Raw genomic sequence first — 26,992 nt, 5'->3', positions numbered from 1 at the left:
CATGCTGCAGGAAGAGAGCGGAGCGGGATAACTCAGTTTTGGAAAGCAGCACCTGGAGTCTACAGCTGCAGGAGAGGAGGGCTTTTTATTTAAAAGTTGAAATGACAATCCTGGCACACACGAAGTATGCTCTTCCCTAGTCTGTAGTCATCCCTGTGAAACACGAGCACATGTACATACGTGCATATGTAATTGGGCAGTGACGGAGCTTTGTGCGTTATGTCAATGAAAGTGCTGCTGAGCTCGTGGGACCAATGCTGCTCGTGTAGAGAGCTGGGAATTTGGCATCGCAAGTCACCGATAACTATCACTTAATTTTTATGACAACAACAAAGCCAAACTCTGAGTTAAATTTGATTCCAATTTATTGAAAGTATCGCTAAGAACAGGTTGTGGTCAGATGATGACAAATGTTTAGTCTACAGATGATCAGGGTTTATCGTGGCTCTTCTGGGGTGGCAGTCACAGAAATTCCTGCACAGGTCGTCTCCCACTTACAGACCCCTGTTTGCAAACACTGAGGTCAGATCAAGAAGCCTTTATTTAATTTTAAGGATTCTTCAGGTGGATTTTCTCCTGGGCTAAGCCACAAGCCGTGTTAATGTGTGGTGATGGTATCCCAGCCCTTCGCCTGCTCTTTGTTTTATGTCTCTGCAGTTTAGGCAGCCATTTTGTGCTCGGTAAAAGAAAAAAAATTAAATCCAACCCATCCGTTATGGGCATTCTCCTGGAGACTTTCCTTTTGGATGTTATTCCATCGTGCTTTTCCACTGCAATTATAATTCTGCCTATAGTTAATTGTCTCTGACTCAGAAACCGTCCTGTGAATGAATTCAGCCTCCCCAAGACCCCAGCCAGGAACCAAGCAGCAGCGTGAAGGAGCGTTTATACCACATGCAGCATCTTCACCTCACACCCTGAACACCCAGACAGCAAGGTCTGAAAACGTGCAAGAAGGGAAAGGTGTGACCCGGGGCAGGGCTGTCAGCTCCGTGCTCATGGGGCTGCTTTCCTGGGGGGGCTCAGGGGTGCGGGGCTGCCGACTGCAGCCCTTCCTCCTCCAGCCCTGCTCACCCTGCGCGGCGCGCTGCCACGGCTCCATTTTCTTTCCCTACCCTCCTGAAATTCCCCGAGCTATTAACTAGGTCACGGGAGCTGGTCCCCATCCAGCAGTTTGTCTAATTGCCTTTTTATAGTACACCGTGCAACTCTTCATTATCCTGTCAGAGTTCCCCCCGCGGTGCCGGAGGGAGGACGGGGCGGCGGAGCCGGGATGGAGTTCGCTGCTGCTGCTGGGGTGGGGGGCAATAAATGCAGGGGGGCTTCCAGCGGCGGCTGGGGATGAGGTGGGCCTCTTCTGGCCTCTGCCATCACTTCTGTAGGTACCAGGCACGTGTCTGGGGCTGGGGTCGCTTCTCCAAGCCGCATGTCCGGGCTGACCTGCACCAGGTCTGTGCCAGGTGGGTTGGTTCTTCGGCAGCTGTGGCCGGGGGAGGATTTTGGCAGGGTTTTGGGGAGAAGCTGCCCCCCCCCAGCCTTCTCGGCACTGCGGCTGGCAGCTCTGCTGTGATGCCCAGCAGCAGGTTTGGGGGTTGGGGGGGGGGGGACAGGGTGTGTGGGGGGAATTTGTGGCGGAAGCATGGAGTCTGTGCAGGAACTGGGAGGCATTTGGACACCCACGCTTGTTGCAGAGGGGGATGAAGCTGAGCATGCAGGAATTGCCTAAAATCCCCTTTTTCATATGGATGCATCTAAATTTCAGACACAATTTGCCACACTATGTTTGAGGAAGAACACAGCCCCCAAAAAGTGCAGGAACGATTCCTTTGGGGTGGGGGTCCCTGACCCGGGGGGGCTGCCCGTCCTGCTCCCGCACAGCCCCGCTGCCCGCAGCCCGGAGAGGGGCTGGCGGTGTGGGCTGCAGGAAGGCAGCCTGCTCGGGTTGGCCTTTCCTGCCTTCCTCAAACGATTTTTTGAGCGTGAATAGCTCTTTTGCCCTCATTTGATTAATCAGAAATCCCAGCCGCGAGCCCCCGAGCCTGCTCTGGGGAGATAAGGCAGCGGCGCGCCTCCGGCTGGATCTGCCGGAGCGTGGGGAGGGTCCCGGGAAGCTGCACCCCCAGGAGCTGGGCTGAGCCCCCCGAGCAGGGCCAGGACCCCCAGCCCCATCTCTGCGGGGAAAGCGGTGCCCGAAAACTCCAGCGCCGGGCTGCGGGGAGCCCTCGGCAGCTCCGGGCTGCGGCTTGTTTGCGCGCTCTCCTTTTCGCTTCCTCTGAAAGGATTCGCAGCTCAAACGCCCCCCGGAGACCCGCTAACCTTTGGATAAGGTTTGCCTCGGTTTATCCTGCTCGGGGTAATTAGGAGTTAGGGGGAGCCGGGAAGAGCGCGGCCGCATCCCCGCATCGCTCACCCCGCATCCCGCATCCCCTCCAGCCGCGGGCAGCGATGGGCCGAGCAGCAGAGGTAAATGCCCCATCCCTCCTCTCCGCCTCTCCGCGCTTCTCTTCTCCTTCTCTTCCTCTGCCTCTTTCTCCTTTTGTTCTCTTTTTTATCTAATTTTTATTATTATTTCCCCTTCCTCCGGTGCTGTTTGCCCCCGTTTCTGGCCGCTGCTCCAAGTTCAGGGTTGCTTCTCTTACCAGGCGCTGCCGAAGAAATTCTCCATCCCTCTCCTTCGGGCCGGAGGGGCGGCAGGGCCGGGGGTTGTGTCTGGGGGGGGACGCGGCGAGGAAATGCGGCAGCCTGAACTCGGGGGCACCCCGGGGCCACCTCCAGCACCCCTCGGGTCCCCTGCGCCTCCTGTCCCCTCGGCATCACTTACCCCCCCGCGCCCCCCCTGCATCCCCCCCCCCCCCCCCCCCCCCCGGTTCCCATTGTCTTGGCGTCCAAGGCTCGGCAGGGGATTTGCCGAGGGGTCGGGTGAAGATCCCCCCCCCCCGCCCCGGGCACCCTCGCCCCAAGCGTCCTCCCCCGGAGCCACGATCCGACTTGGGGGGGGGGTCGCAGAGCCCGGCCGGGGCAGCCCCCCCGACGGAGCGGGGCTTCTCCCGCAGCTCTGGGGGCTCTCTTTGGTTTTGGTTTTGGTTTTTTCGTTTTTATTTTATTTTATTTTCCTAAAAAGGTGTCTCCGGAGCCCGACGCATCCTTACCACGCAGTGAGCATCCCAAAGCCCCCCTCCTAAAACCGCCGTCCCAAAGTCTCCCTCCCAAAGCCTCTCTCCCAAAGTCCCCCTCCCCAATCCCCTCTCCCAAAGCCCCTCTCCCCCACCAGGCGCGGTGCCGGGGTCCCCTTCCCCTCCCCGGGACCCGGGGCTGCCGGGGGCTGCCGGGGGCTGCGGCGGAGCCCCCCCAGCTGCGGCAGGGCCGAGGGGAGGGGTGTGGGGGGGTGTGCCAGGACGGTTTTAGGAAATATTCACGCACCAGACGGCGATTTGGATGAATTTTCGTTTTGATTTCCCCCCCCACCTCCCTGATGCCCCCTGCAAACCCCTAGAAATAGGTCTCCTTCACGTCCTCTTTTACAATGAACTCGTCTTAGGCTAAATTAAGGACAAAATCAAAACAAACAAACAAGAAAAACAAAACAGAGAAACAACAGCGACAACAAAATCGTTGAATTAACCCCCGAGGTGCTCATCATCGCAGTCGTTGGGTTTTTTGGCTTTTGGTTTTTCTTTTTCTTTTGCTTTCTCGACCTATTTGTGCACTGATATGTGATAATTCCCCCGCACAGCGAAGGCAGGGAGACGCCGCGCCTCGCCGCCTTCCTTTCCCTCGATTTTATTATTTTTTTTACATTAAAAAAAATATATTTTTTTTATATTATGTGGGGTCCGGTGTCAGGGGGAAGCAGCGGCCGAGACAGCCCCGTGAGAAACCCTCACTGGTGATGTTTCTTTCTGACGCATTTCAGCCGCTTTGCACCCAATTTTCTTCCTTCGTCCGTCAGAAAAATAAATAAATAAATAAATAAATAAATAAATAAAGGAAAAGAAAAAGAGGAAAAAAAAAAAGGGGGGGTATTCAAGGCGTTTTCTGGAAGCTCTGCTCGATGCCGCATCCCACCTGCATCCGCATCCCTCCCCTCTCCCTGCCTCGATATTAGGAAATAATTTAGCGCTGCCTTTTCCCTTCTTCTGTAATTAAAACATAAAACCAATAAAACGGAGGTTCCTTTTTACCTTCCAAAAGAAACAAACGAGCCAGCTGCCCCCCTTTGGGGAAGGGCCCCCTTCCTATCTCCCATCGCCGCGCTGGCTGCGCACCTCGGAAACACGCGAACAAAGAAGCACGGCCAGGCTCCTCCGTGCCAAACCAGCGCGGGCGTTTGGAGGCAAAACGAAAATACCGAGACACATATATGTGTTTTTTAGAAGGAAGGGGAATTTCTGCGTTAGGATCGGGGGGAGCTCAAGGAGAACCCGGCCGGGGCTCGGCACCCCGGTGGCACGTCGGTGACACTCCGGTGGCACTTCGGCACATCGGTGGCACTTTGGCACATCGGCACGCCGGTGGCACACCGATGGCACACCGGTGCCCACCCGGCACGCCGTGCCCCGCAGCTGTTGGGGGCTCCCTTGCCCAAGTTGCCCCCAGCCTCCAAAGGGGCCGCGCGTATTTTTGGGTAGAGAAAATAAAAGGGAGGGGTTCTGGGGAGGAAAATTCCGTTAAGGAGCGGTCGGGAGCCCCTCTGTCCGCCCCTTCGGGGGGGAGGGGGGTTCCTCGGCCGCCCCCATACCGGAGCAGGGAAGGGGCCGGGGCGCGGCGGCGGGGGCTGCGGGGCCGGGGGGGCCGCGCTGCGGCGCTGCTGGCGGGGCCCGGCGGGCGTGGGTGTCGCCGTGCCGCGGGGGGGAGGCTGGGCTTGGCCGGGACCGCTGGTACCTCCCCCAGAACTGCAGCACTCCTCTCCCCTCTCTTCTCCCCGCGAGGTGGGCGCACTGCGATGGAGACGCGGCGCGCTCTGCCAGGGGCTCGCGCTGCCCGTCTGGTGACAGCCGCCGGCTGGTGACAGCCTCCGTCCGGGGACAGCAGCCGTCCGGAGACAGCCTCCGTCCGAGGACAGCCTCCCACCGCCGCCCCCCAGCAGAGCCCGGCCGCGGGGACCGGCGGAGAGGCGCGGAGCGGGCGGGGAGCTGCGCTCCCGCACCTGCCCGCCGCGGGGGCATGCCCCAGGGCCGCCCGCAGCGCAGCCGCTCGCACCGCGCCCGGGAGCGGAGGTAGCGGCTCGGCAGAGCCCCCCCGCACCGCCCCCGCCGTCCTTTCCCCGGAGCCCGGCTCCCGGCCGCCCCCCGCACCGCCCTCCCCGTCGGGTCCGTCCGACCGCCGGGTCCGGAGCGGCCACCATGGCCACGCTCCTCCGCAGCAAGCTTTCCAACGTGGCCACCTCCGTGTCCAACAAGTCCCAGGCGAAGATGAGCGGCATGTTCGCCAGGATGGGCTTCCAGGCGGCCACCGACGAAGAGGCGGTGGGCTTCGCCCACTGCGACGACCTGGACATGGAGCACCGGCAGGGGCTGCAGATGGACATCCTCAAGGGCGAGGGAGGCGAGGAGGGCGGCGAGACGCCCCTGGAGGGGGACATCCACTACCAGAGGGACGGCACCGGCCCCCTGCCGCCCTCCGCCTCCAAGGACGCGGGGGTCTGCTCCGAGCTCTCCGGGCAGGGCAAGCCCAAGATCACGGCGTGGGAGGCTGGCTGGAATGTCACCAACGCCATCCAGGTACGCCCGGGCACCCGCTGCCACCGGCACCGGGACGCGCTGCCCCCGCTCCCATCCCAGCACTGGGGTGACTGCAACACCCCTGGGGGGGGGGAAGAAAGAAAGAAAAAAAAAAGAAACTGAACCCCCCCTACCCAACCGAAAAAAAAAAAAAAAAAAAAAAAAAAAAAAAAAAAACACCCCCCAAATCCGCACCTTCCCGTCGCCCCCCCCCCCCCTGCAGCGGGTGGGACGGGGCAGGGCGGGGGGCGGGGGGGGATGCCCTTGCGGGGTGGGGGGGACAGACAGGGTGGAGATTTGGACAAAGCCCAACCGTGCTTGCTTGCTCTGGGCGCCCCAGCGTGCGATTATGTGAGTGTGCACGAGGACACGCGTGTGGCTGCGTGGGCAATTGCGTGGGCGGAAAGAAAAAGGGTTTGTGTGTGATCGTGCGTGGCCGTGATTGTGTGGTGTGAGCGTGGGACTGCTGTGTTGGTGTCACTGCGTGCGAGCGAGGCAGCGTGTGCGTGCATGCGCGCGTGCCTGCGGCCGCGGGTGCCTGGGTGCAGGCACCCGCCTGGTCCCCTCGGTGAGACGAGCAACACGGTTTCCATTTTGTCTCTTTCTAGGGGATGTTTGTTCTGGGCCTGCCCTATGCCATCCTTCATGGTGGATACCTAGGACTCTTTTTAATCATTTTCGCTGCGGTGGTTTGCTGCTACACTGGGAAAATCCTTATTGCCTGTCTTTATGAAGAGAATGAGGATGGGGAGATAGTCAGGGTGAGAGACTCCTACGTGGACATAGCCAACGCGTGCTGTGCGCCCCGCTTCCCCACGCTCGGAGGCAGAATTGTGAACGTGGCTCAGATCATTGAACTGGTCATGACCTGCATCCTCTATGTGGTGGTCAGTGGGAACCTGATGTACAACAGCTTCCCCAACCTGCCTGTCTCCCAGAAGTCGTGGTCCATCATTGCCACGGCCGTGCTCCTGCCTTGCGCGTTCTTGAAGAATCTCAAGGCAGTCTCCAAGTTCAGCTTGCTCTGCACATTGGCCCACTTTGTGATCAACATCCTGGTGATCGCCTACTGCCTCTCCAGGGCACGCGACTGGGCATGGGACAAAGTCAAGTTTTACATTGATGTGAAGAAATTCCCCATCTCCATTGGCATCATTGTCTTCAGCTACACCTCTCAGATCTTTCTGCCTTCCTTGGAGGGGAACATGCAGAACCCCAAGGAGTTCCATTGCATGATGAACTGGACTCACATAGCAGCTTGCATCCTTAAGGGACTCTTTGCCTTGGTCGCCTATCTGACCTGGGCTGATGAGACCAAGGAGGTCATCACAGACAACTTGCCATCCACCATTAGGGCAGTAGTCAACATCTTCTTGGTGGCCAAAGCCTTGCTCTCCTACCCCCTGCCGTTCTTTGCAGCTGTGGAAGTCCTGGAGCGATCCCTTTTCCAGGATGGAAACAGGGCGTTCTTCCCCAACTGCTACGGGGGCGATGGGCGGCTCAAGTCCTGGGGACTCACCCTCAGATGTGCCCTGGTAGTCTTCACCCTGCTCATGGCCATCTATGTCCCGCATTTTGCCCTCCTGATGGGTCTTACTGGGAGCCTCACAGGCGCAGGGCTCTGCTTCCTGCTCCCCAGTCTTTTCCACCTCAAACTCTTGTGGAGGAAGCTCTTGTGGCACCATGTCTTCTTTGACGTCGCCATTTTCGTTATAGGTGGTATCTGCAGCGTCTCGGGGTTCATCCACTCTTTGGAAGGCCTCATAGAGGCCTTCAGAACCAACGCGGAAGACTAAGGAATGGCCAGAGCTGGCTGCAGCAAGAGAATCGCATCGAACATCCGCATAGCCAAAAAAATCCACATCCCTTGAATGAAGAGAGTCATTATTTTCGTTACGTGCATCCAACAAATTCTATGTCATAGAAATCTGCAAATTAAATGAGATAAGAAGACAGTGTTCGCCCTGCCATCTTTTTAAATAAGCTAAGAGTTAAATATATTTTTTGTTATTTAGAATGTTTTAAAGGAAAATACGTGGTGCCCCATCCCAATCTCCTCACTAGTTGCCTGAAGCTTGGCCCCCCGCGAAGGACCAGTCGGGAACCGATCGCAGCTTTACTGCTCCCCACAGCTCTGCAGTTCGGTGCTTCAGGAGGTGAAACAGGCGCCGATCCGATGGGACTGGGGCTTTGTGCTAGCAAGCTGTGGGCACTGGGAGCAGGGCCCTTCCTTTATTTTACACCAGTTGAGAGAGAAGTAAATGAGCCCCGGATTGTGTGACCAGCCCAGCAAGCCCACGCACCGGCTGATGACCGCGGCGTTTACACCGTGGCCGCAGTGATGCCAGGACTGCTTAATTCTTCCACCCGGACTCACACCGAGGAACTGCCCATCGATCACATTTTGCCTCTGGTTGAAATCACAGACCTGGAGTCCACTTCTCGGTGATTTTTTTGTTTTGTTTTGTTTTGTTTCATTTTAACAATTATTTCTAAATTATGAAAAGAAAAATATAGATATATGTTGGATTTGACGTCGTTCAGGATACAGAAACAAAACTAAGACAAAACTCATTCTGTGCAATCTACCAGATCCGTGGAGCTGTTTCCAATGTATGTGTGGTGTAATTGTGGTAAATAAGATGAAAAATGTATATCAGAAAAACAAAAGTCTATCTTTAACTTATAATGTGGTACATAGATATATCGAACAATAAAGAGAAATCCTATCCGAGGAGGCTGGCCTGCTTCGCTGAGCAGAGGAGGGTGGGCTGATAGGATGGGGAAGGGGGCGCAGGGAGCCAGACCCCAACCCGCCCGAGCCCCTTGCAGACAGATAAAGTCAGCGAAACGAAATGCGGGGCTCGGAGCAGCCCTGGCTCCAACCGAGCTGCCTCCGCGCTGCACGCGGGCCGTGCCGAGCCGTGCTGAACCGAGACGTGCCCAGCCGAGCTGAGCCGTGCCAAGCCGAGCCGAGCCGAGCCGATCCGAGCCGATCCGAGCCGATTCGATCCAATCCGATCCGAGCCGGGCCGTGCCGTGCCGCCCTCCCCTCCATTCCCCGAGGGCAGCCCCGCAATGCGGTACCGGGGGCTGCGGCTGCCGCACGGCTGCGGCTTGCGGCTGCTCTCCGCGCGGTGCTTTTGGGGTCCTTCCCTCCCCACCTCCCCCTTTCTAGGGCCGCAGCTGCCGCCCTGTCCTTGCGGGAGGCTGCGGGACCTGGCCGGGGTGCCCCCGGGCCGTCCTGCCCTTCTCTGCCTCGTCACGGGCCAAAGGGGCACAGGAGGATGGAAAGCATTTTGGGAAGCTTTACCTTTGCGGAGGTTTTACCTTTGCAATTAGGTTTTAAACCTAATTCAGCACATATTTATATTTTTCCTTGTGAGCAAAAAATATAAAAATAAGAACAATCCAGCTCCTGCTTTGAGTGCATTTGGGGCTGTAAGGCGATTCGTGCCCTTTTTCCTTTATTTTTTGCTCCAAGCAGCCGAGGGCTCCTCGCTCTGCTCACCCCTCGGGATGCAGAGAAGGGAAGCACACGAGCAGGCAGCACCCCACAGGGGCACCCCAACCCCTGAGCCCTGCACAGCAGGGGCACCGCCAGGCCCTGCGTGTCCCAGGGGGATCCCACCCAGCCTCTGCCTCAGCAGCTTCCAGCTGTGGGAGCCCGGGGATTATTCCCAGTCCCCCTGGGCTTTGTCTTTCCCAGTCCCCCCGGGCTTTGTCTCGCTGTCGGTTCAGGCACTTTCCTCCGTCTCTGCCGGGTGCTTGGGGCTGACGTGCGATGAGTTTGGGGAAAAAATGAGCCCGTTGAGCGAGCCGGGGCGGTAAGCAGAGGTTTGTCCTCTGTCCCACCGTGCCCATGGCTGCTGGGGGTCTGACGGGGGGTGCCCCCACGGGCAGCCCCCCCAGCCCACTGCAGCAGGCGCTCGGTGCACTGCTGGTGCCGGGGGAGCTCCCCTGGAGCCGTCCTTGCTGGGGACCCGCAGCCTTTACACAGGGGATGTGGCAGGGTGAGCAAAGCACAGCCCGAAACAGCAGCAGGTTTAAAAGCAGGAATTGCCTGGGAAAGCGTCGGGACGGGGAAGTACAAACTGCTCCAAAGGGCTTCTGTCTGCAGACCCGCAGCTCCTGGCCGTGTGCTGCGGCAGCCCTCCGGACCTTCTCACTCTGAAAAGGGATGAAACAAAGGCCTCTCAGCACCGGGAGGGAGCATTTCCTCATTGCTCCGTGTCTTCGCAGCTCCTCAAGCACAACGGGGACCTCTGGTTGGGATAGTTCCTGGGACAAGAGGGCAATGTCAAATCCCTTTGTCCTCACGGCCGTGCCACCAGGCAGGAATGTCAGGGGGAGCTGGGGAGGCGTGAGGGCTCCTCCTGCTCCTCACCACGTGCTGCTTTCGGTGCTGGAGCACGCGAGGGACACCCGTGGCTCTGCGTGTCCCCATCACACAGACTCGGTGACCTCTCCTGTGCTGTCCTGACCCCCTGAGCCTCCAGCGCTTCAAAGCACGTGTGTCAGGCTGCTTCAGCATTTCAGGTGAGGAGCTGGAGGCTCTGCCAGTGGCCAGCAGTGACTCCACCAGTGTGCCCAGCCGGCAGAGCCTTACTTAGGTGCCCATCCAGGGATGTGGTGCCCCCTCTGGGGACATCCCAGTGCCACACACCCACAGAGGGAAAGGGAGAGGGACAGGGAGTGAATGGGGGAATGCCAGATAGAGATCAATAGCTGTGATTTCATTTTTTGGCTTGGATCTCCTGTCCAGAGGTATGTCCCTGTCCTCTCCCTGACCCATGGGGACAAGGCTTTAGGGCGGCTCCACCTTGCTGTGCTCCTGCCTTGCTGCCAAGCCCCATGTGTTGCTGGAGCACCAGCAGCAGTTCCTGCCCATGCCCAGGGGGTCTCCCAGGTCCCTGGTGCCGCTGCTGGCCTTGCAGAGGTGACACAGGGCTCGCTGTGACCCAGCACAGCCCGCGGCCAGGAGCACCTTGTCCTCACCTTTTGCACTTTCCCAGGGGCGAGCTGCCCTCTAATCCCCCAGGGAGGGAATTTCCTCTCCCACCCGGCTCCCGGTTCCCCCGTCCCCTCGTCCCCTCGTGGCCGGGTAATCATTTACTTCCTACCACAGGCCACTCCTGCAGATTTCTCCTTTGACCTTCAGACCGAATCGCCAAAACAAAAACAAGGGGAGGGAGGGAGGCGAGTGCTGCCTTATGCAGCTGCTGCCGCCCCGTGCCAGGACTCCTGCTCCGCGCTCCCCGCAGGTAACGCCGGGCTCCTTTCTCCTTCCTCCGTGGCTTTCCCTTCTTTTCACCAGGGCTTGAGGCACCCTGGGAGAAGCCGAGCTTTGGGGAAGGGGCCGTCCCCTGCTGCTGGGCACAAAGTCAGTGGGCACAGGGGCTCTGGCCCCGGGGCAGCAGCTGGAAGCAGAGGGCTTGCGTTTCCTAAATCGGGCTCATTTTCCAGCTGTGGGGGAATTCCAGCAACTCCAGAGAGGAACACAGGTGACTCAGGAACTCCAGCTGGACAGGTTTCTTGCTTTAAATGTGCCTGCCCCAGGGCAGGGACATGGTGGGACAGGGTGGGAAGGAGCCCCCCTGCAGCCCCCTGCCAGTTCACTCCTGGCCCCGTGAGGAGCAGCCCCGGGTGTTTTCAGGTCCTGTCCAGCTTCTGGAGCTGGCAGCTCAGCAGAGGCAGCCGGGGACCGAGCGTCCCTGCACCGCCTGCAGCAGGACAGGAGGCTCGGGCAGCGCCAGCACCGGGGGCACAGGCACAGAAATGGGGTTTGGGCCCCGCGAGGCTCCGGGTTGCTGCGTCCAGCATCTCTTCAAGGGGGCAGCCCCCAGTCCTCTCCCGGGCAGGATGGGTTTGGGAGGCAGTTTTTGGGAGCTGTGAGCCCCCATACACATTGCTAACAAAGCCACGATGGTGCCAGCAGAGAGGGGCCGGTTTGGGGTCAGTATGGCTCTGGGAGCCGACTCCTGGCTGCTAAACCCTGCTCAGTCCGTCCAGGAAACTGCAGCCCTGCCCTTGTCCCCGGTGACACGCTGACCCGAGCTGGTGGCGGCCCTGGGCGGGCCAGGCTGGCTTCGGGGGGGGGTGTGCTGCAGGGCAAAGACTCGCTCTTCCCTAAAAGCCAGACATTATTTTGTAAGGAAAGCCTCAACCATACAGACTGAATGTGTCCTGGGACGGTGCTGGGAGGAGAGGACAGCACGCAGGGGGCTGCACCTGCCCTGCACGGCCGAGGGGCTGCTCCTGGCTTCAGGGTAGACGGTCACCGAGGCTGTGACGGGGGCCAAAGCTTGGCAGCAAGAATGTCCCAGCTGAGTAGTTTCATGTCAATAATCCTGTCAGGGGGTTATAGCCTCGAGAATGTTCAAGCCCATTTAGCTGTCTTTTGGGATAAAAACCAGATCCCAAGTGGTCTCCTCCTGGCTCTTCCATGGCAACGTGGGACCCACCAGGAGGGACTGCCTGCCAAAACCAAGGGCAATGCCTGGGGCAGAGCCCTGCCTTTATGAAGCTAAAAATAAAGGTAGGAAAAAAAAAGATTTTAGAGAACCTGGTCACCAAAAAGCCAGTCAGTCCTTACTGAGTCCTGTTAGAAAAGAAACAGGCTCAGACCTTTTAAATCCTTTCGGATCCTATCCCTATTCCTATCTTACCCTATCCCCGTCCTTCCCCACCCCATCGCTCCACCAGGCACAGATGACCAGTGGCCGAACTTCCCCCGGGTAGCACCTCGGGCACCTCCGGTCACCTTTCGCTGCAGGGCGAGGGCGACTTCTTGGTGCTCTCTGGAGAAATGTGTGTGTCGCTCGTACCCGGACTTTCCCAGCAATTCTGATGGCTCGGGCCCGCTCAGGCCCTCTGGCAGTGACACGTTTATGGTTATGGTTATGGATATTGCCTGATAGGGAGATGAAGATAGCACGCCCTATCTTAACCATACACAATCCCAACAAAATAGCTGCATAAAACATTCTGAAATGGAAAGTACACGAGAGAGACAGGGAGAGAGAAAGACATCGGGGGGGGGGGGTTGTCCCTTGAAGGGCATCCCCCTTGTGCCACCATAGAGATCTGCTGGCAAATACCTAATTGCAGTTGTGGGTTAATCATTAAAGAGCTGAGTTCCTGAGCTGGTACACCGGGGGGACGGCTGGCACGTGGGGACACGGCTTGCAGGGGAAGGGGTTTGCATCTGCTGAGCCTGCGGGTGCTGGGTGGGGAGTGGGACAAACCCATTCCTCGTCCCCTATAGTGATGTGTGCCTGTATAACATCATGCCCTGCAGCACCTATAGGGATGTGTGCCTATATGACACACGTGCCCAGCAGCTCCTACAGGCAGCAGCTCCCCAGCTCTCCCCCCTGCCCATTTCTCCTCTCACCGTGTGCCCTTCGCCTTTGCACAGGAGCCGCGCTGCCCGAGGACGCCCGGTGTGGGACTGGGGACGGTTTCGGCTGCCTTTACCTCCGCAGCCTGGATGGAGCCTTCCTCCACTGCCCTGGGGAAGACGAAGGGTAATGGCCTGTGGGGTGGCGAGGGCAGGGGACAAGCAGAAGGGCCAGAGGGACAGAGCAGGGGGCACCAGCCCAAGGGCAGCTTTTCTGTTGGTACAGGCTGCTCGTGCTGACAGCACTCCAGATCAGGAATTTTGTCTTCCAGCTGGTGAAACTTTTCCTTCCAGAATGCTTCTGCTCTCTCTTCCTTGGCTACAAAAATTAAGGAGGAAATTCTTCCCTCTGAGGGCGGCGAGGCCCTGCCCAAGCTACCCCGAGGAGCTGGGGGTGCCCAAGGCCAGGCTGGGTGGGGCTGGGGTCCTTCCAACCCAACCCATTCTGTGGTTTTGTGAAAGTATTTTTTTAACTAAATATGCTTCTCTGTAGAAAACATGGTCAAGTAGACCATTTTGACAAGAATACTGAGGTACTGATTTGCAGATAGCCGTCAGCTGCTGAAAGAGTTCTGAAACATGAGCATTTCAGTGCAAGCAGAGGCAGAAAATGTAGGAAAAAAAATCCTCCATTAAAAACATAACGAGATATTTATGCTAACGGCTTGAGGATGGTGGCTGAGCAAAGCCATCAGGCTTTGACCCGAGACAGAACAGCATTCCCAGGGCATGCTGCTGCCCCTCGGGTGGCGTTCTGCTCCCAGCTGCTGCGGTTTGCAGCCCCCACCACCCCGCTGGCCCTGCACAGAGCCAGGCAGACCCCGCAGCCGGGGCTGGCTTTCCTCCTGCTGCAGCCACAGGCAGAAGATTTTATAGGAAATGACAACAGCAGCAAAAAGAGACTGCTTTATTTTTAATGATGAGAGAGAGAAGACACCAGCCCTTCTACATCTCCCTTTGCTCAGAGCTTAATCTCTGCTGTAGCGAATGACTGCATGCCTCCGACACCAGGTTTTCCTCTCCACGTGTGTTTGTGGTTGTGTTTAATGCAGCTGCAAAGCACTGACCCTGCTGCCCTGGGCTGTCACCTTCCCAGGGCACTGGAAGGAGCATCTCTGGGCTTGAGCCGAACCAAAGGACAGTTTTAACCATCCTCCAAGCCACATGACCACAGACAAATGAACAGCTCACTAAAATGTGCAGGGTTTTTTTTTTTCTGAACCATCCAAAATGCCTGCTAGGATGCAACTGGCTCCAGCCCACCCCTCCCTCTCCACTCAACCCCATCACCCCCAGCTGAGTTCCCAGTCCCTGGGTATATCCCGCAGGTGCCTTGCCATCCCAGCTGCTGATCAGTTCCTCCTGCTCTCCCTGAAGGGCTGCAGGGAGCCTGCACGAGCATGAGCACCCAGAGGAGGTGGAGGTGCTGCTGTCCTTGCACTGTTGCAGGAGGCAAAGCTGCTCCCTGCCGGGGTTTTGGAGAAAGCCCAGAGCTGCTGGGCTGGTGGGGCAGCCGCTGGCAGGCAGGGACGAGGATGGGGAGCACAGGGAGTGAGGGGTGTCTGTGCTCATCTGCTGTGGGCTGCTTCCAGTGCCTCCCGACACGGGCTCCGCTGGTAGATACACTCCCAGGTGCGTGTTTGAGGCTTTGTTTTTTGTTCTCACAGGTACTTATTTCTGTGCACAGTGCTGCAGGCTTTAGCTACCTGCTGTTTTTCCAGGCTTACAAATGGCTTTCCATGTTTGCATGTGGCTCTTCCCCTAAAACCCAGAGAGCTCTGTGTGGGCCCAGCCTGCTGGGGCCGCTCTGCGGTGCCCCTTGGGTGCAGGGGATGGGGTCCCCAGGAGAAAGCTGGGAGCTCTGCAGGGACAGCTTGGGAAGCTTCCCCAGGTGAGGAAGATCTTAAAGTCCTTCCTGACCTCTTCCTGGGCTTTTTGTGCTATCTCAATGGGAGCAAAGGTGGAGCTCAGTGCAGGCCTGGAGCTCGCAGCTCTGTAGCTTGAGCGCTTTCCCTGCCAGCAGAAGCATGTGTTTGCAGAAGTCCTCCTCTCCCACCTCCCCCTGTGCTCCTTCTCCGAGCTGAAACTGGGGCATCCCCCCCTATGCTGTGCACGTAGGCTGGGAGCTGCCGGCTCCCCAAGGTGCTCCCCTGTGAGCCCCGAGCCCCTTCCACCCTGCTGTCCTGGGGCCGGCCCTGCCTCGCCTGCTGCCAACCCCGGCACTGGAGAGGACGAGGAGCTCGCTTTGGGGGGGATTTGCAATCTAGGTTAGGTGGGGAGCAGTGACATCAGGAAGAGGGTGGGAGGCAGCCCGCACATGACGAGTCTATGAGGTTGCTGCTCGGCGAGGTGCGCGTTGCATTAGTAATGTGTTTGTAGCAAATATCGCTGGGCTGGCATGGGAATGTGGGTCACCGCTGGCAGAACTGTTGGAGGAAGAGGGAGCTGCTTCTGCCGTGCTGGGAAGGAAGCGTACGTTGCTGAGGGATGTTCCTGGGGGGAGACTGAGCTGCGGTAACTGCTCCGGCTTGTAAGTAGCAGCTCTGCGGCGTGCCCCGGGTGGTGTGTTGGGGTGAAGCCCTGCGAGGAGGGGTGTGGGGTGCAGCAGCTGGTGTTCCCGGGGTGTAACAGTCACATCACGCTGTGAAACTCTTAAAGACTCACTTGCTGGTGCTGTCAGTGGCCCTGGCCGTGCCTGGAGCATCCCTGTGCCCCAGCAGGCACACCGAGGGGTGCAGCCGGGCATGGATAACCATGAGCTCGGTGTGTTTTCCTGACCTAGTTCTGCCTCTGTTGTTCCGCATGTGTGCGCTTGGAGAATCTTTGTGCTTCAGGGGGTGTAGGATTTGTTAGTGATAAGGAAAAGCCTGTCTAGCTTCTGACTGCTCGGGAGGTTTAAGCCAGCCTGGCTTTGTAGGTACGCTCAGGCTGGGCAAGAAGGCTCAGAGCCTGAATCAAAGGTGCTGCAGGATGGGGATATCAGTGTCCTGAAGCTGTGGCGTGTGCTTTGCAGAGAGAGGCTCTTGTCTCAGAGCAGATGCTTCATGAGACAGCCTGGTTGGAGAGTACTGCAGGTGAAGGTGCTCCACAAGCCCCTGCTGACCCTGGGCAGCAAAGGAGCAGCCTGGGGAGGGGAGAGCGCATGGCTGTGGCCCCGGCAGAGCTCCCGGCCGTTGTTCAGCAGAAACGCTTCTGCCTCGTTGTGGTCCTGGAGACCTCACCAGAGCAGTGCTGTGCGAGCCCCTCAGGGCAGCTGGGGGCTTGTCCTGCATCCTGCACTGCCAGCAGATGCCTCTGAGGTGAACGGATGTGTTCCAAGGGCTTGCCCACGTGCTCTCCAAGACACCCAGGCTGCAAAATGTCCACCTGTGCCGGAAAGGAGCGACTTTCCTCCCCGAGTCTGGGATCGGAGAGGTGTCTAAGCTGATTCTGGGTTAAAAACAGGCTTGTGGGGGTTCAGATCTGGCGAGAGCAGGCTGCATCAGCTGGTAGAGCTGCGGGCACGCACTAGGAGTGAAGAGCTGAGCTGGGTGGGCTTGGCTGGGCTGCTCTACACGGGGACTGGGAGACCTCACTGCATCACCCTCAGCCTGCTGCCGTTTGCAGCTGGGGGCTCGTTCCACATGCGTGCTGCTCGCCTCTCGCCAGGCACTGAGCCTTGGGTTACCTCGCCCCTGTGCTGTGAGAGCTGGCCAGCCTGCCCAGCAGCGTGGGACAGATGCAGCCCCCAGCTCGGGTGACCTTCAGCGGACCTCGGTGATCCAGGCAAACGGCCAGGGAAAGGAGGACTCTGCCCGGTGGGAGGAGATGGGGCTTGACCTGTCTGGGTGCTGTCCCTCTGGGGGTGCCTGTGGGACGAGCCCTCCCAGCTGCTGTGGGGTGAGGTATCAGGCAAGGTCAGCGTGCCACTGACCGGGCTGATGGAAGCTGAATGGCTGCTGGGTTTTTCTTCAAATCCCAGCTTTCCATGCTTGTTCCGGAACTCTGAAGCCACAGCCTGGCTGGTTCCTCACCGGTCCTGTGCCGCTGGAAAAGCGTGTGTTTCTGTGGATGTTTTGAATCTTTCCTTCCCTCCAGAATCAAAACTAGGGCTGAGCCAGAGGGCAAACAAGCCTTTGAATATTTCTGCTATCTCTGCTAACCAAAACAAGGAACTCCCCGGCTCAGGTTGTGCTCCCGAGGCTGTTCCACTCGCTCTGTGCGGTGGGCTCGGGGCTTTGCTCTTCCTTGGAGGTGATGATGATGGGTGGTGGCAGCAGCCTGCGGGGATGCTCCTCGGTGGGAATCCCGGTGCTGGCTCTGGCTGCGCGTCCTTGGGCCGCTCATCGCGATGTGTGTGCTGGTTCACCTCCGGCGGGGCCCTGAAAGGTCTCATTCATGTCCCTAATTACCCGGTCCTGAATGAAAGGGGCAGTGGATGTGCCAAGCGTGTGACGTACCCCAGCACAGCATCGTCCTTGTGAGCGCTCCCCTTGTCCCTCCTGGGGACTCGGGGCGGCTGGCAGAGGCTTGGTGGCGGTGCTGGAGCCCGAGTCCCCTCCCTGCCCTGGCAGAGGGTGCCTGCGTTGGGGCTCCTGCCCTGCTGAGCTGTGGGGGCGGGAGGGGAGCCGTCCTGGTTCCTATAACTCCCTGGGTATTTCAGAATGTGGGTGGAAGGGGGAGGAGGGTGGCTGTGGAGAGAGGAGCAAGGTCAGTGAAGAACAAACGTGCCTCTGTGTGCTCGTGCTCGCGCCGCCAGCTGATCGGCTCTGCTTCTCCAACTTTCCCCGCAGAACTTATAAAGCACGGCCGCGAGAGGATAGGACAAACCATCAAGGCGTCCGGCTCCAGGCTCTGCTCGTAGTGAGTACTGAAGCCCCTGGGGGGGCTGAGAGCCCTTTAAAAGCCCAGCCCCACAACGCCCAGCCCGGCGGTGGATGGAGCTGGCTGGCACGGGCCAGATGTGGGCTGTCCCCGGGGCGGCCGCCAGCGCCCGCTGCCACCCGGCGTCTCCGGCCGTGTCCCCCCTGCTGCAGGGTCGGGGGGCTCTGGGATGGCCGTGGATCTGTGTGTGGGGGTAGTGAGGGGCATTGCTCGCAGGTGAGACCCTGGGGGGGCGGTGGGGTCTTCAGGGCCCCTTTTGTACCAGGGAGGCTGAGGCACAGGGGGATAGGAGCCTACAGGGCCTCTCTGTGGGGTCTTGGAGGTTGGTGGGGCCTTGGGGGGATGGACAAAGCTCTCTGGGGCAGGGGAGAAGGGAACAGAACTGTTCTCCTCCTTCCCTCTCTCTCTGACATCTGTTTAATCTGGGATTTTGCAAGGGCTGTGGGGGAAGCCTTAAAACCGAGGGGAATCGCTGGGGTGGCAGGACCCAGCGGTGCTCATGCAGGGCAGGTCTGAGCCAACAAGAGCTGTTGAAGCCCCAGACCCTTTTTTTCTGCAATTTGACAGCCCCGAGCTGCCCTGTGTGGGCTGTGGGGCTGAGGGCCGCAGCATCCCTGCACGGTGGGGTTGGTGCCTGGGATGCTGCTGGTGGGTCTGGTCCTGCCTGGAGGGCTGCAGCCCCATCCAGCCCTGATCCCGTGCTGCTGCTGGTGCTCTGCTTGGCTTCACATATCAGTGCCCTGAGCATGGCATTTGGGAAGGCTGTGCTTGTTTGAAGCCCCCATGAACCCAAGAAGCTTTTCTCCCCCACCTCCTGTTGGCATGCCCGGTGTGCCCCATGTCCCCGGCCTCCCAGCACACCTGCCCCTACCCCTGGGGGCAGCAGTGCTGCTGGGGGGATATCTGGGGAGCTCTGATAGGGGGTGTGTGCACTGGTCCCTGGTAGATTAATGGTGGGCAGCTGCTTTTTTTTTTTTTTTAAAAAAAAAAAGTTTTTGTTGTCAATACTTCCTTGCTGTTCTCTCCCCCAGTGCTGAACGAGTTGCTTTTTTAATGGATCGTTCCCGGAGCCCAGACACCAGCGCTCAGGTGAGATCGTGGGTCTGAGCTGGCAAGTCATCCTCGGTGGGATGAAGAGGGGCTGGCCCTGTGGCAAGGAGGAGAGCCTGTGTCAGCATGCTGGGAGGTGCTCTATCGTCCCTGTGCGTGATGCTGGGTGGAGAAAAAGTAGAAGAGGTCCTATACAGATTTTGGGAAAGGCGTAATGCTCCCAGCGTATGGGGAGAGGGAGATTCCTGGGGACTGGGGACAGGAGGAAGGCTTATGTGCATGTCTGCGTAGGTACCGAACTCCTCACTGGAAGAGGGAGGCTGTGATACTGCTGTAGTGCATAGTTCTGTCCTCCCTTTCCCCTCACTTGGTTTACCAAAGCACCCATCCCATCTCTCACTGATGGGTGTTTGTTGAGGGTGGGGGATGCTGTGCTGAGGCCAGGCAAACACCACCAGCAGTGTGCTCCTTGTGACTAATACCAAACACCACTGTCCTCCTCTCCAGCCTCCAACGCCAACTGACAACATCAACCTCGGACCTTCTGCTAACCCAAAGTAAGCTCCCTGCAGGAGCCAGGTAGGGTGTGGAGCTTGCTGCAAAGAGATCTGGCAGGGGAAGGCAGTCAGCTCCTGTGCCTCGGGTGGGTGGTGGTCACGGAGGCATGAACAACTGCGTTAACTCAGCCTTTAACCCTGTGTGTAACACCAACGTGCTGCCTTCCCAGACATCCAGCTGCAGGTCACCCTTGCATTATAATTGTTCTTGAGTCCTCTGTCCCATCCCTCTCTTCTGAGGGATACTAGGGGAAGACTTTTCTTATTTGTTTGCTCCCTCACTAACTTTCTCTTTAGAAATGGAGATAAACTGTCTTAGCAGGTGGGTTGCAGAGGGTTCCTTGTCCTTTCCTCAGTGCACTGGCATACGCGGTGTGAATCCCCAGCTGGCTGGCAGTGAGGATCACCTGCCCAGTGCCCTTTAATCCCTTTCACAAAAGCTCCTGTTTCCCAGAAGGACCACTGCTCCCATAGAAGTGTTGCTGTTGCATGTTTTTTCTCCCAGAAACATTAACTTGCTTCGCTCTTGCTCAACAGTGCCAAGCCAACAGACTTTGACTTCCTGAAGGTTATTGGCAAAGGAAGCTTTGGAAAGGTAAGTGGGTTTGTGCTGGTGGGCTGGAGCTGTCTGTGGGCAGCTTGGGAGAAGTCCTAGCTGAAGGAATTTGTCCTTCACTTGCACCTCTCCCAAGGAACGTGGCCATGTTCAGAGTGGGACTGAGACCAGATAGGACCTGAGAGGTTTTCATTGTCCATTTGTACTTGGAGCTGTTCTGCCATACCTCTAGAAAGAAGCATGGGGGGGTTTCATGCTCAAGGTGGTGATGGTGACGAGCAGTACTTGTTGTTTTTAAAGTCTCAGATGCTTTCAGTTAATACAGGATGCCTAGACAAAGCTGTGCTTTGTAAAATGGTAATGATCACCTTTAAATGAGTCTCTGAATGCTCCCAAGCCACTTTTTTTTTGGGTGTGTAAGAGATATTCAGGGATGCTGCGTACCTCTTTCTGGCAGTGTGAAAGTCCAGAGTGTGGGGAGCCAGTGGGCTAGAGCCTGGGCTTTAAACCTTTGTACTTGACCCTCCAAAGTCGTAGTCTCAGTATAATCACTGACAAGAGTGTTCAGCTGGTGAAGAAATGCTAACAGTGGCAGAAGATGAGACTCAAACCTGTGTCTGTGACTCTGTTCCAGGTTCTCCTGGCCAAACGCAAGTGTGATGGGACTTTTTATGCTGTCAAAGTCTTGCATAAGAAAACTATCCTGAAGAAAAAGGAGGTATGTCTGCTATCCCCAGCTGCTTCCACAGGCAGTGGTCCATGTGTGAGCAATCCTGGTAATGTAATTGAGGCAAGCATTCATGTAGACAGCTCCCATGTTAACCATGGATTTCTCTGTGCCTTGGGAATATGGAGAAAGGACTGAGATGAATCCAGCTGAGAGCAGAGTGCTTCCTTTCCTGGGGCTGGAGATGATCCATAGGGCTCTCAGCTTCTTTCAAAAACAGGGGTGAGCCTGTGCAGCAGGCTGGACTGGAGTTTTGCCTGAAAATCTAATGCCTTGCATGCTTTTTGCTAGCAAAACCACATCATGGCAGAACGCAATGTGCTCCTGAAAAATGTCGAGCACCCCTTCCTTGTGGGACTCCATTACTCCTTCCAGACCTCGGAGAAGCTTTACTTTGTCCTTGACTATGTAAACGGGGGAGAGGTGAGTACAAGTTTCATTTTTAATCTTCTGTGTGGTCCTTCCTAGGCATTCTGCTTTACTGCATAAAGCTGTTTCTTGTCAGAAGATAATGATGTTGAAGCACAACGTTACTTTGCCGGAAAGCTCTAGCTAGGAGTAGTACAACTTACCTCACTTATAAGCAAAGTGAAGATGTTGATGAATAGGACCTGTGCCAACTAATTTCCATGGCAAGGATGCTGAGAAAAGTGTTAGGGGCATTTTATTATCCCCTGGAGAACGTGGGAAATGCTGATGTTGGTGATCTTCATGGCAAACCCACTTGTGGCCCAGCTCTAGACGCCAGCCTTGTGCTTAGGTGATGCCACTGCACTGTGTCAGGCTTCTCTTTCTGACCTGCAAAAGCTGCTCTCCACAGCTGCCTCTTTCTGTGCTACCAGAAAGTGGCTGGGAGATGCTGTTAACATGGATGTCTTGTTTATATAGGGGGCCCTAATCCATACAGGGGTCCCTGGGAGGTTCAGCTCTGCGCAGGTACCGCTCTTCATGGCCCCAGTACAGCTGTAACACTCTTTGTAGCAAGCAAAGAGTCTTAACTAGACCAGGAGATGGCCAGGTTTGGGGCAAAGTGTTCTTCAGTGAGGTGCTGATATAAGAAGAGGGCAAATGAAGCAGTTTCATGAAAGGTGCTTAGAGAGCTAAATAAGCCCAGATCTTGTGGCCTTATTTGGTGCTGTTCATGTGCCACTTCCTGCAAATCAGTTTTCACTTGAGCAGCTGGCTTCCAGGCTTGCTCCAGATACCCTTCAGCTTCTAGAGAAGACATGAACTACCCTCTCATTTATTTTTAGCTCTTCTTCCACTTGCAAAGAGAGCGCTGCTTCCGTGAACCCCGGGCACGATTCTATGCCGCGGAAGTTGCCAGTGCAATTGGGTACCTGCATTCCTTAAACATCATCTACAGGTGAGGCGCGTGCCCCGGCTGGGGAGCACAGGGGCGGTGAGTCTGCCAGCCAGGCTGAATGCAGGGCTGCAAGGGGAAAGGAGGTCTTGGAACTGTGCGAATGCCAGGACTGGGGTTGCTGAAGTTTCCTATCTGACAAAAGGGTGTGCTGCTGGTGTTTTACCCTGCAAGAGGTGTGCTGGCTGCACTGGGCCTGCTGGGCAGTAAGCACTTCTAGACCAATAGTGGGGAGGAGAGAAAATGGTTGGGTGAAAATCTCTACAATACACCTTCTTAAAGAAGTAAGAAACTCAGTGACAGCTTCTGCATGAACGCAGAAATACAGGCTAACAGCTGACCCTGCGTGATGAGAGCAGCCTTCCAGTGTTAACATGTGTATGTTAATACCCAACAGTGATGGGAGGCTGCACTGTGGGAAGGTCCTGGTGAGATGCACTGCGAAGTCTTGGTAGCTCCTGTTCTCAGCTGATGCTGTATCAGATCAGGCTTTTCTGAACATCTAGCCAAATGTGCTCAAACAGCCCTTCTTGTCTTGCAGGGATTTAAAACCTGAGAACATCCTTCTGGATTGCCAGGTATGTTCAGCTCTCATGCTGCCTTCCTTTTGTTTTTAAGTGTTTGGATCAAGCAGAGGGCTACAGTCCTGCAAGCCAAGCTATTTCTCCACTGCATGGGTCTTGTGTGTATGTACCACTGCGTTTCTGTGCAGATCTTGTGGCTGGGAGCGAGCATTCCCCCCGCACAGCTGCACACATCTCTGCCTGTACCCAGGAGCTAGGACCTGGTTTGTGGGGTCTGGGACTTGGGTGCTAGGAGCAAGTCACTGCTTCTCTGGTGGTGACCCTATGCAAACTGGATATGCTCTGGGATAAAGCAGTGTCAAAGCACAGCAGTGCCGAATGTCTCTCCAGCTATGTAGCTGTAGAGAAACCTGTATAGGGAAAAGTCTGGACTTATTTTATGTATTCTCTACAGGCTCAGGTATTTGCATGGTTGGATGCCCAGAAGGTGAGGGAGGGGAGATATATATTTTGGTGCCCTGGTTCATTCATTAGATGCAGTGTTAAGGCCGGTGCTTGGAAATGCTGTTTCTTTTTTTAGAAAGAGTGGGCTGGGCTGAAATTCCTCTCTTCTCAGGGCCATATAGTATTGACAGACTTCGGACTCTGCAAAGAAGGAATGGAGCAAGAGGAGACTACTTCCACATTTTGTGGCACTCCTGAGGTATGGCCTGTGCCCCAGGTTCCCTGTGACCTGGGGGCTGAAAGCCTTCTGGTCCCATAAAGAGCCAGAGCCTGCTCAGCATCTGTGAAAACATGAGCTGTGGGAGCTGGCCAGCCCTCAGTTCCTGAGGCTGTCAGCCTGAAGCTGGAGTGGAGATGAGATCTTTCCTACTCAGCAGGGACTGTTCTACTTCTAATGGCTGACTAGTACTCTAAAGTTGCTGCATTATCAGGGCAGGGATCCCTGCTCTTGGAATGGCACCAGGGCTGCTCCAGGTGGTTGTGGAGATGACCTTGACCCTGGGAGCCTGGCCTGTGGCAGCTGCAAGCAGGCTGCTTACCTGCACCGATACCCAGAGCTGCAGAACATGGAACATGCTGGTACTGACACACACAGGCCTTGCTGTACCCTTTGGTGTGTCCTGGGTACCCAGGAGCTGCAAAAATCTCATATCTTGAGTTGAGGATCTGGCTGTGGGGGATGTCCCCTTTCTGGGAGGAACTTTTTCCTGCTCCTTACTGAGCTGGGGATTCTGGCAGCAGTTTGCTCTAGGTATTATCCCAGTCCTGCTGCCCTTCATATGTCTTGAAGGGTCTGTAATCGAGACAGGTATTCAAGCTCAGTAGAAGGGGCAGGGGTTTGCTGGTGGCAGACCTTGGTTTACAGTTGGGACAAACTTATACAATAGTACAGCATGAACCAAGGGGGACTGTCTGAGCTTTGTTTGTTTTTTTCCTGCCTCAGATAGGGAGCCTGATAGCACTTGGACTAATGCAGGAGAGCAGGCTTGATGTGCTGCTCGCTCTGCGGGTCAGTGGTTATCAGTAATGTCACTGCTTTGGACAAACCTACTGGGTCTGAAAATTGCACATTGCTCAAAACTACATGAGCCCGTTACAAATGTAATATATCAGTGTAGGACAGGTTTGCTGGTTGAGCTGGGGTGAATGGCCAATCCTTGTACAAGTCCTTCCTAGGAAAGGAGCACTCCAACCCAGAAAACTCTTGTGGCTGTGGGAGGTAGGTGCCTTTTGAACACGGTTTGAGGGATTTGGAGAGTCTATCACAGCCTAGTAGGAGATGCAGTGCACTTGTGTGCTTCCTAGTGTGTATGACTAATGTGAACTGCAAGCAGGTTTGTATGCTTATGAAAGCAAAGCCCTTCCTTTATAATTTGACCCCAATATTTACTCCTGACTCTCCCCAGTACTTAGCTCCCGAGGTGTTAAAGAAGCAGCCGTATGACAGGACAGTAGACTGGTGGTGCCTGGGAGCTGTCCTCTATGAGATGCTCTTTGGACTGGTAAGTTTGGGAACTGTCCACTTTTTTTCTATGTGGTAGAGATCTTAAGAACTTATTTTTCAAGCCTTATGATGTGACATCAGCCTGGTGTGCCTATGGTACCTGATACGGACAACTGAATTCTGAATGAAATTACCTGGTTCAATCATACCATTGCCCATATCCAACAGCTAGATGGCAGGTTTCCATCTTCTCCCTGTGGGACTCATTTGGACCTGTCCTTTGTGGTTCCTTATGGTTGTATTTTATCTGGCTGCTTCTCTTTCATATTAGCCGCCTTTTTATAGTCGGGATGTGTCTCAGATGTATGACAACATTCTGCACAAGCCACTCCAGATCCAAGGAAGCAAGACTGTGGCAGCTTGTGACATCCTCCAGGGACTTCTCCATAAGGACCAGAAGAGGAGGCTGGGTGCCAAAACAGACTTTGTAGGTGGCCTCTTTTGTGACTGAGGGGAGGATGGATAGGAAGCCTTTCTATTGAGTCTGTTTCATGCTAACAGCTCTGCCTTGGGAAAAGCTTTCTATGCAGGTTGATCAATTTCCAGCCCCCCGAAAGGGGGCATGTGAGGCTGACTCCTTTCCAAAGGGAAATACTGTGGTTCCAGATGTGGTGGCAAGCTAGGACATGACATGTGATGGTATCATCCCTTCAAGGAATTACAGGGCTATGACCCTCAGGCATTAAGGACTTGTTACATTGGTCCTATGTGGACACGTTAGCTCCAAATCTTGTTTCCAAAACTTACTTCTATGAAACCAGTTGGCAGTTGCTGGAAAAGAAAGGTTTATAGACTGACACTCCCTCCCCTCTTTCTATACAGCTTGAGATAAAGAACCATGTATTCTTCAGCCCAATAAACTGGGATGACTTGTACAACAAGAGGATTACCCCTCCATTCAACCCCAATGTGGTAAGTGGGTATTTCTTTTGGTACCTACTTTAAATACAAAAGGAATTGGGCCTGTGAAGTGTGAGGCACTCTTCTTACATCAACACTGAGGGATGCTGAAATGTAGGTTATGCACCGCAAATGCAGTGGTGGTGACTTTGGAAGAGCAGCTGTGTTAGATTTCATACAAGTAGGTGGTTGGGGTCTGATCACTCAAAATGATGTGCCTCTCTGCTCCTTGGTTTAGGCTGGTCCAGCTGATCTGCGACACTTCGATCCAGAGTTCACCCAAGAAGCGATCTCTGCCTCCATCACCCACACGCCTGACTTAGCAGCCAGCAGCTCCAGTGCCTCAGATGCTTTTTTAGGATTTTCTTATGCACCAACTGAAGAGGACTTCTAAGTTTTATAAAGGCTTTGAGAAGCCAGATTTTAACTGAATGGGTTTTATGTGTTTTTTTTTTTTTGTTTGTTTTTTTTTTCCTTTTTGAAAGGAATGCCACTGTCCTTTGCTCATGGTTTATGGGAAGGGGCACTAATACACTAACTGGCTGGGAGGGAACAGAGCTCTTAATTTGTGCTGTTTGGATTTCCTTCCATATGTGTGTTTCCCTGGCAGGGAAAGTGGGACAGCAGTTGTTATTACTTTCTCCTGAGTGTCTTGTACTACTTGGCAGGATTGTGTTCACTGTGGTTGTGTTTATGGTTAAGGTATGTATCATCATTCACATCACAGCCATATGTGTGTGTGGAACTAATGCTGCCTAGCTATGTATGACTGCTTTGCTTTCCCATAACAAAGGGAAACTCTTCACCCTACACACAGCAGTGGCTTCCTTCAAGTGGACGTGCTTATTTAAGTGGTTGGGGAAAAAGTAGTCTGGTTGGTAGTGGCCAGGCTGGAGTTAAACTGGGGTAGTTCAGCGAGTCTGCCACGTAAGCCATTAAAAATCTGGTAGCAGCAGAGGCCTGCATTAGATTTTAATGCTCTAGAGCAGAAATGCAGGATTCAGTGGGTGCTGCTGAAGAAGCAGAGCTGCCACAGCACATGGGATGAGTACTGCTACTTGTGGAAGGAAGCCATTTCCTCATCCTGGGCTCAGACGCTGTTCATCTTTTACTGCTCCAAAGGTGGCTTACAGGTCTGTGAAGTCTGAAGTGGGCCGTAGCCTTTCCTAGGAGCCAGTTCTTGCCAATGATCACGGGCTCTTCCTCTGATCCAGGATTGGGGTGCTGTATGTAAAAATCCCAGATAAAAATTGATTTGGTAGGGGGGAGTGGAGGGTGGGAATCCTTTCACAGTGTGTGCTTGACTTCTCCTGAGGAACACG

At 55.8% G+C, this 26,992-nt stretch overlaps 2 protein-coding genes across 8 annotated transcripts; both read left to right on the top strand.

Moving 5' to 3' along the window:
* Window positions 1–1,652: 1,652 nt before the first annotated feature.
* On the top strand, window positions 1,653–8,455 carry LOC118158156 (vesicular inhibitory amino acid transporter). Of its 2 annotated transcripts, XM_035312763.1 has the most exons (4): window positions 1,653–2,463; window positions 3,122–3,155; window positions 4,929–5,720; window positions 6,329–8,455. In XM_035312763.1, exons 3-4 carry the CDS (start codon window positions 5,343–5,345, stop codon window positions 7,514–7,516), a joined length of 1,566 nt encoding a protein of 521 aa, XP_035168654.1. In that variant the 5' UTR covers window positions 1,653–2,463; window positions 3,122–3,155; window positions 4,929–5,342; the 3' UTR covers window positions 7,517–8,455. The 2 variants fall into 2 exon arrangements, with proteins under 2 accessions (XP_035168654.1, XP_035168653.1); XM_035312762.1 differs by lacking the exons at window positions 1,653–2,463; window positions 3,122–3,155 and having other exon boundaries at window positions 4,797–5,720.
* Window positions 8,456–10,832: 2,377 nt separating this feature from the next.
* LOC118158157 (serine/threonine-protein kinase Sgk2-like) lies at window positions 10,833–26,803 on the top strand. 6 transcript variants are annotated; one of them, XM_035312766.1, is made up of 15 exons: window positions 10,833–10,984; window positions 13,141–13,249; window positions 17,895–17,964; window positions 19,017–19,074; window positions 19,543–19,592; window positions 20,130–20,187; window positions 20,783–20,866; window positions 21,167–21,298; window positions 22,129–22,241; window positions 22,780–22,816; window positions 23,379–23,465; window positions 24,673–24,768; window positions 25,042–25,197; window positions 25,593–25,682; window positions 25,909–26,803. In XM_035312766.1, the coding sequence occupies exons 1-15, from the start codon at window positions 10,934–10,936 to the stop codon at window positions 26,062–26,064; spliced, it is 1,347 nt and encodes a 448-aa protein (XP_035168657.1). In that variant the 5' UTR covers window positions 10,833–10,933; the 3' UTR covers window positions 26,065–26,803. The 6 variants fall into 6 exon arrangements, with proteins under 6 accessions (XP_035168657.1, XP_035168656.1, XP_035168660.1 ...); XM_035312765.1 differs by lacking the exons at window positions 10,833–10,984; window positions 13,141–13,249 and adding an exon at window positions 14,491–14,754; XM_035312769.1 differs by lacking the exons at window positions 10,833–10,984; window positions 13,141–13,249 and adding an exon at window positions 14,886–15,652.
* Window positions 26,804–26,992: the final 189 nt, after the last annotated feature.

This window comes from Oxyura jamaicensis (genome assembly GCF_011077185.1).
Source record: "Oxyura jamaicensis isolate SHBP4307 breed ruddy duck chromosome 20 unlocalized genomic scaffold, BPBGC_Ojam_1.0 oxy20_random_OJ106590, whole genome shotgun sequence".
NCBI classification, from domain to species: Eukaryota; Metazoa; Chordata; class Aves; order Anseriformes; family Anatidae; genus Oxyura; species Oxyura jamaicensis.
Note: the sequence above shows the minus strand (reverse complement) of the source record. Positions and strands in the feature narration are given on the sequence as shown.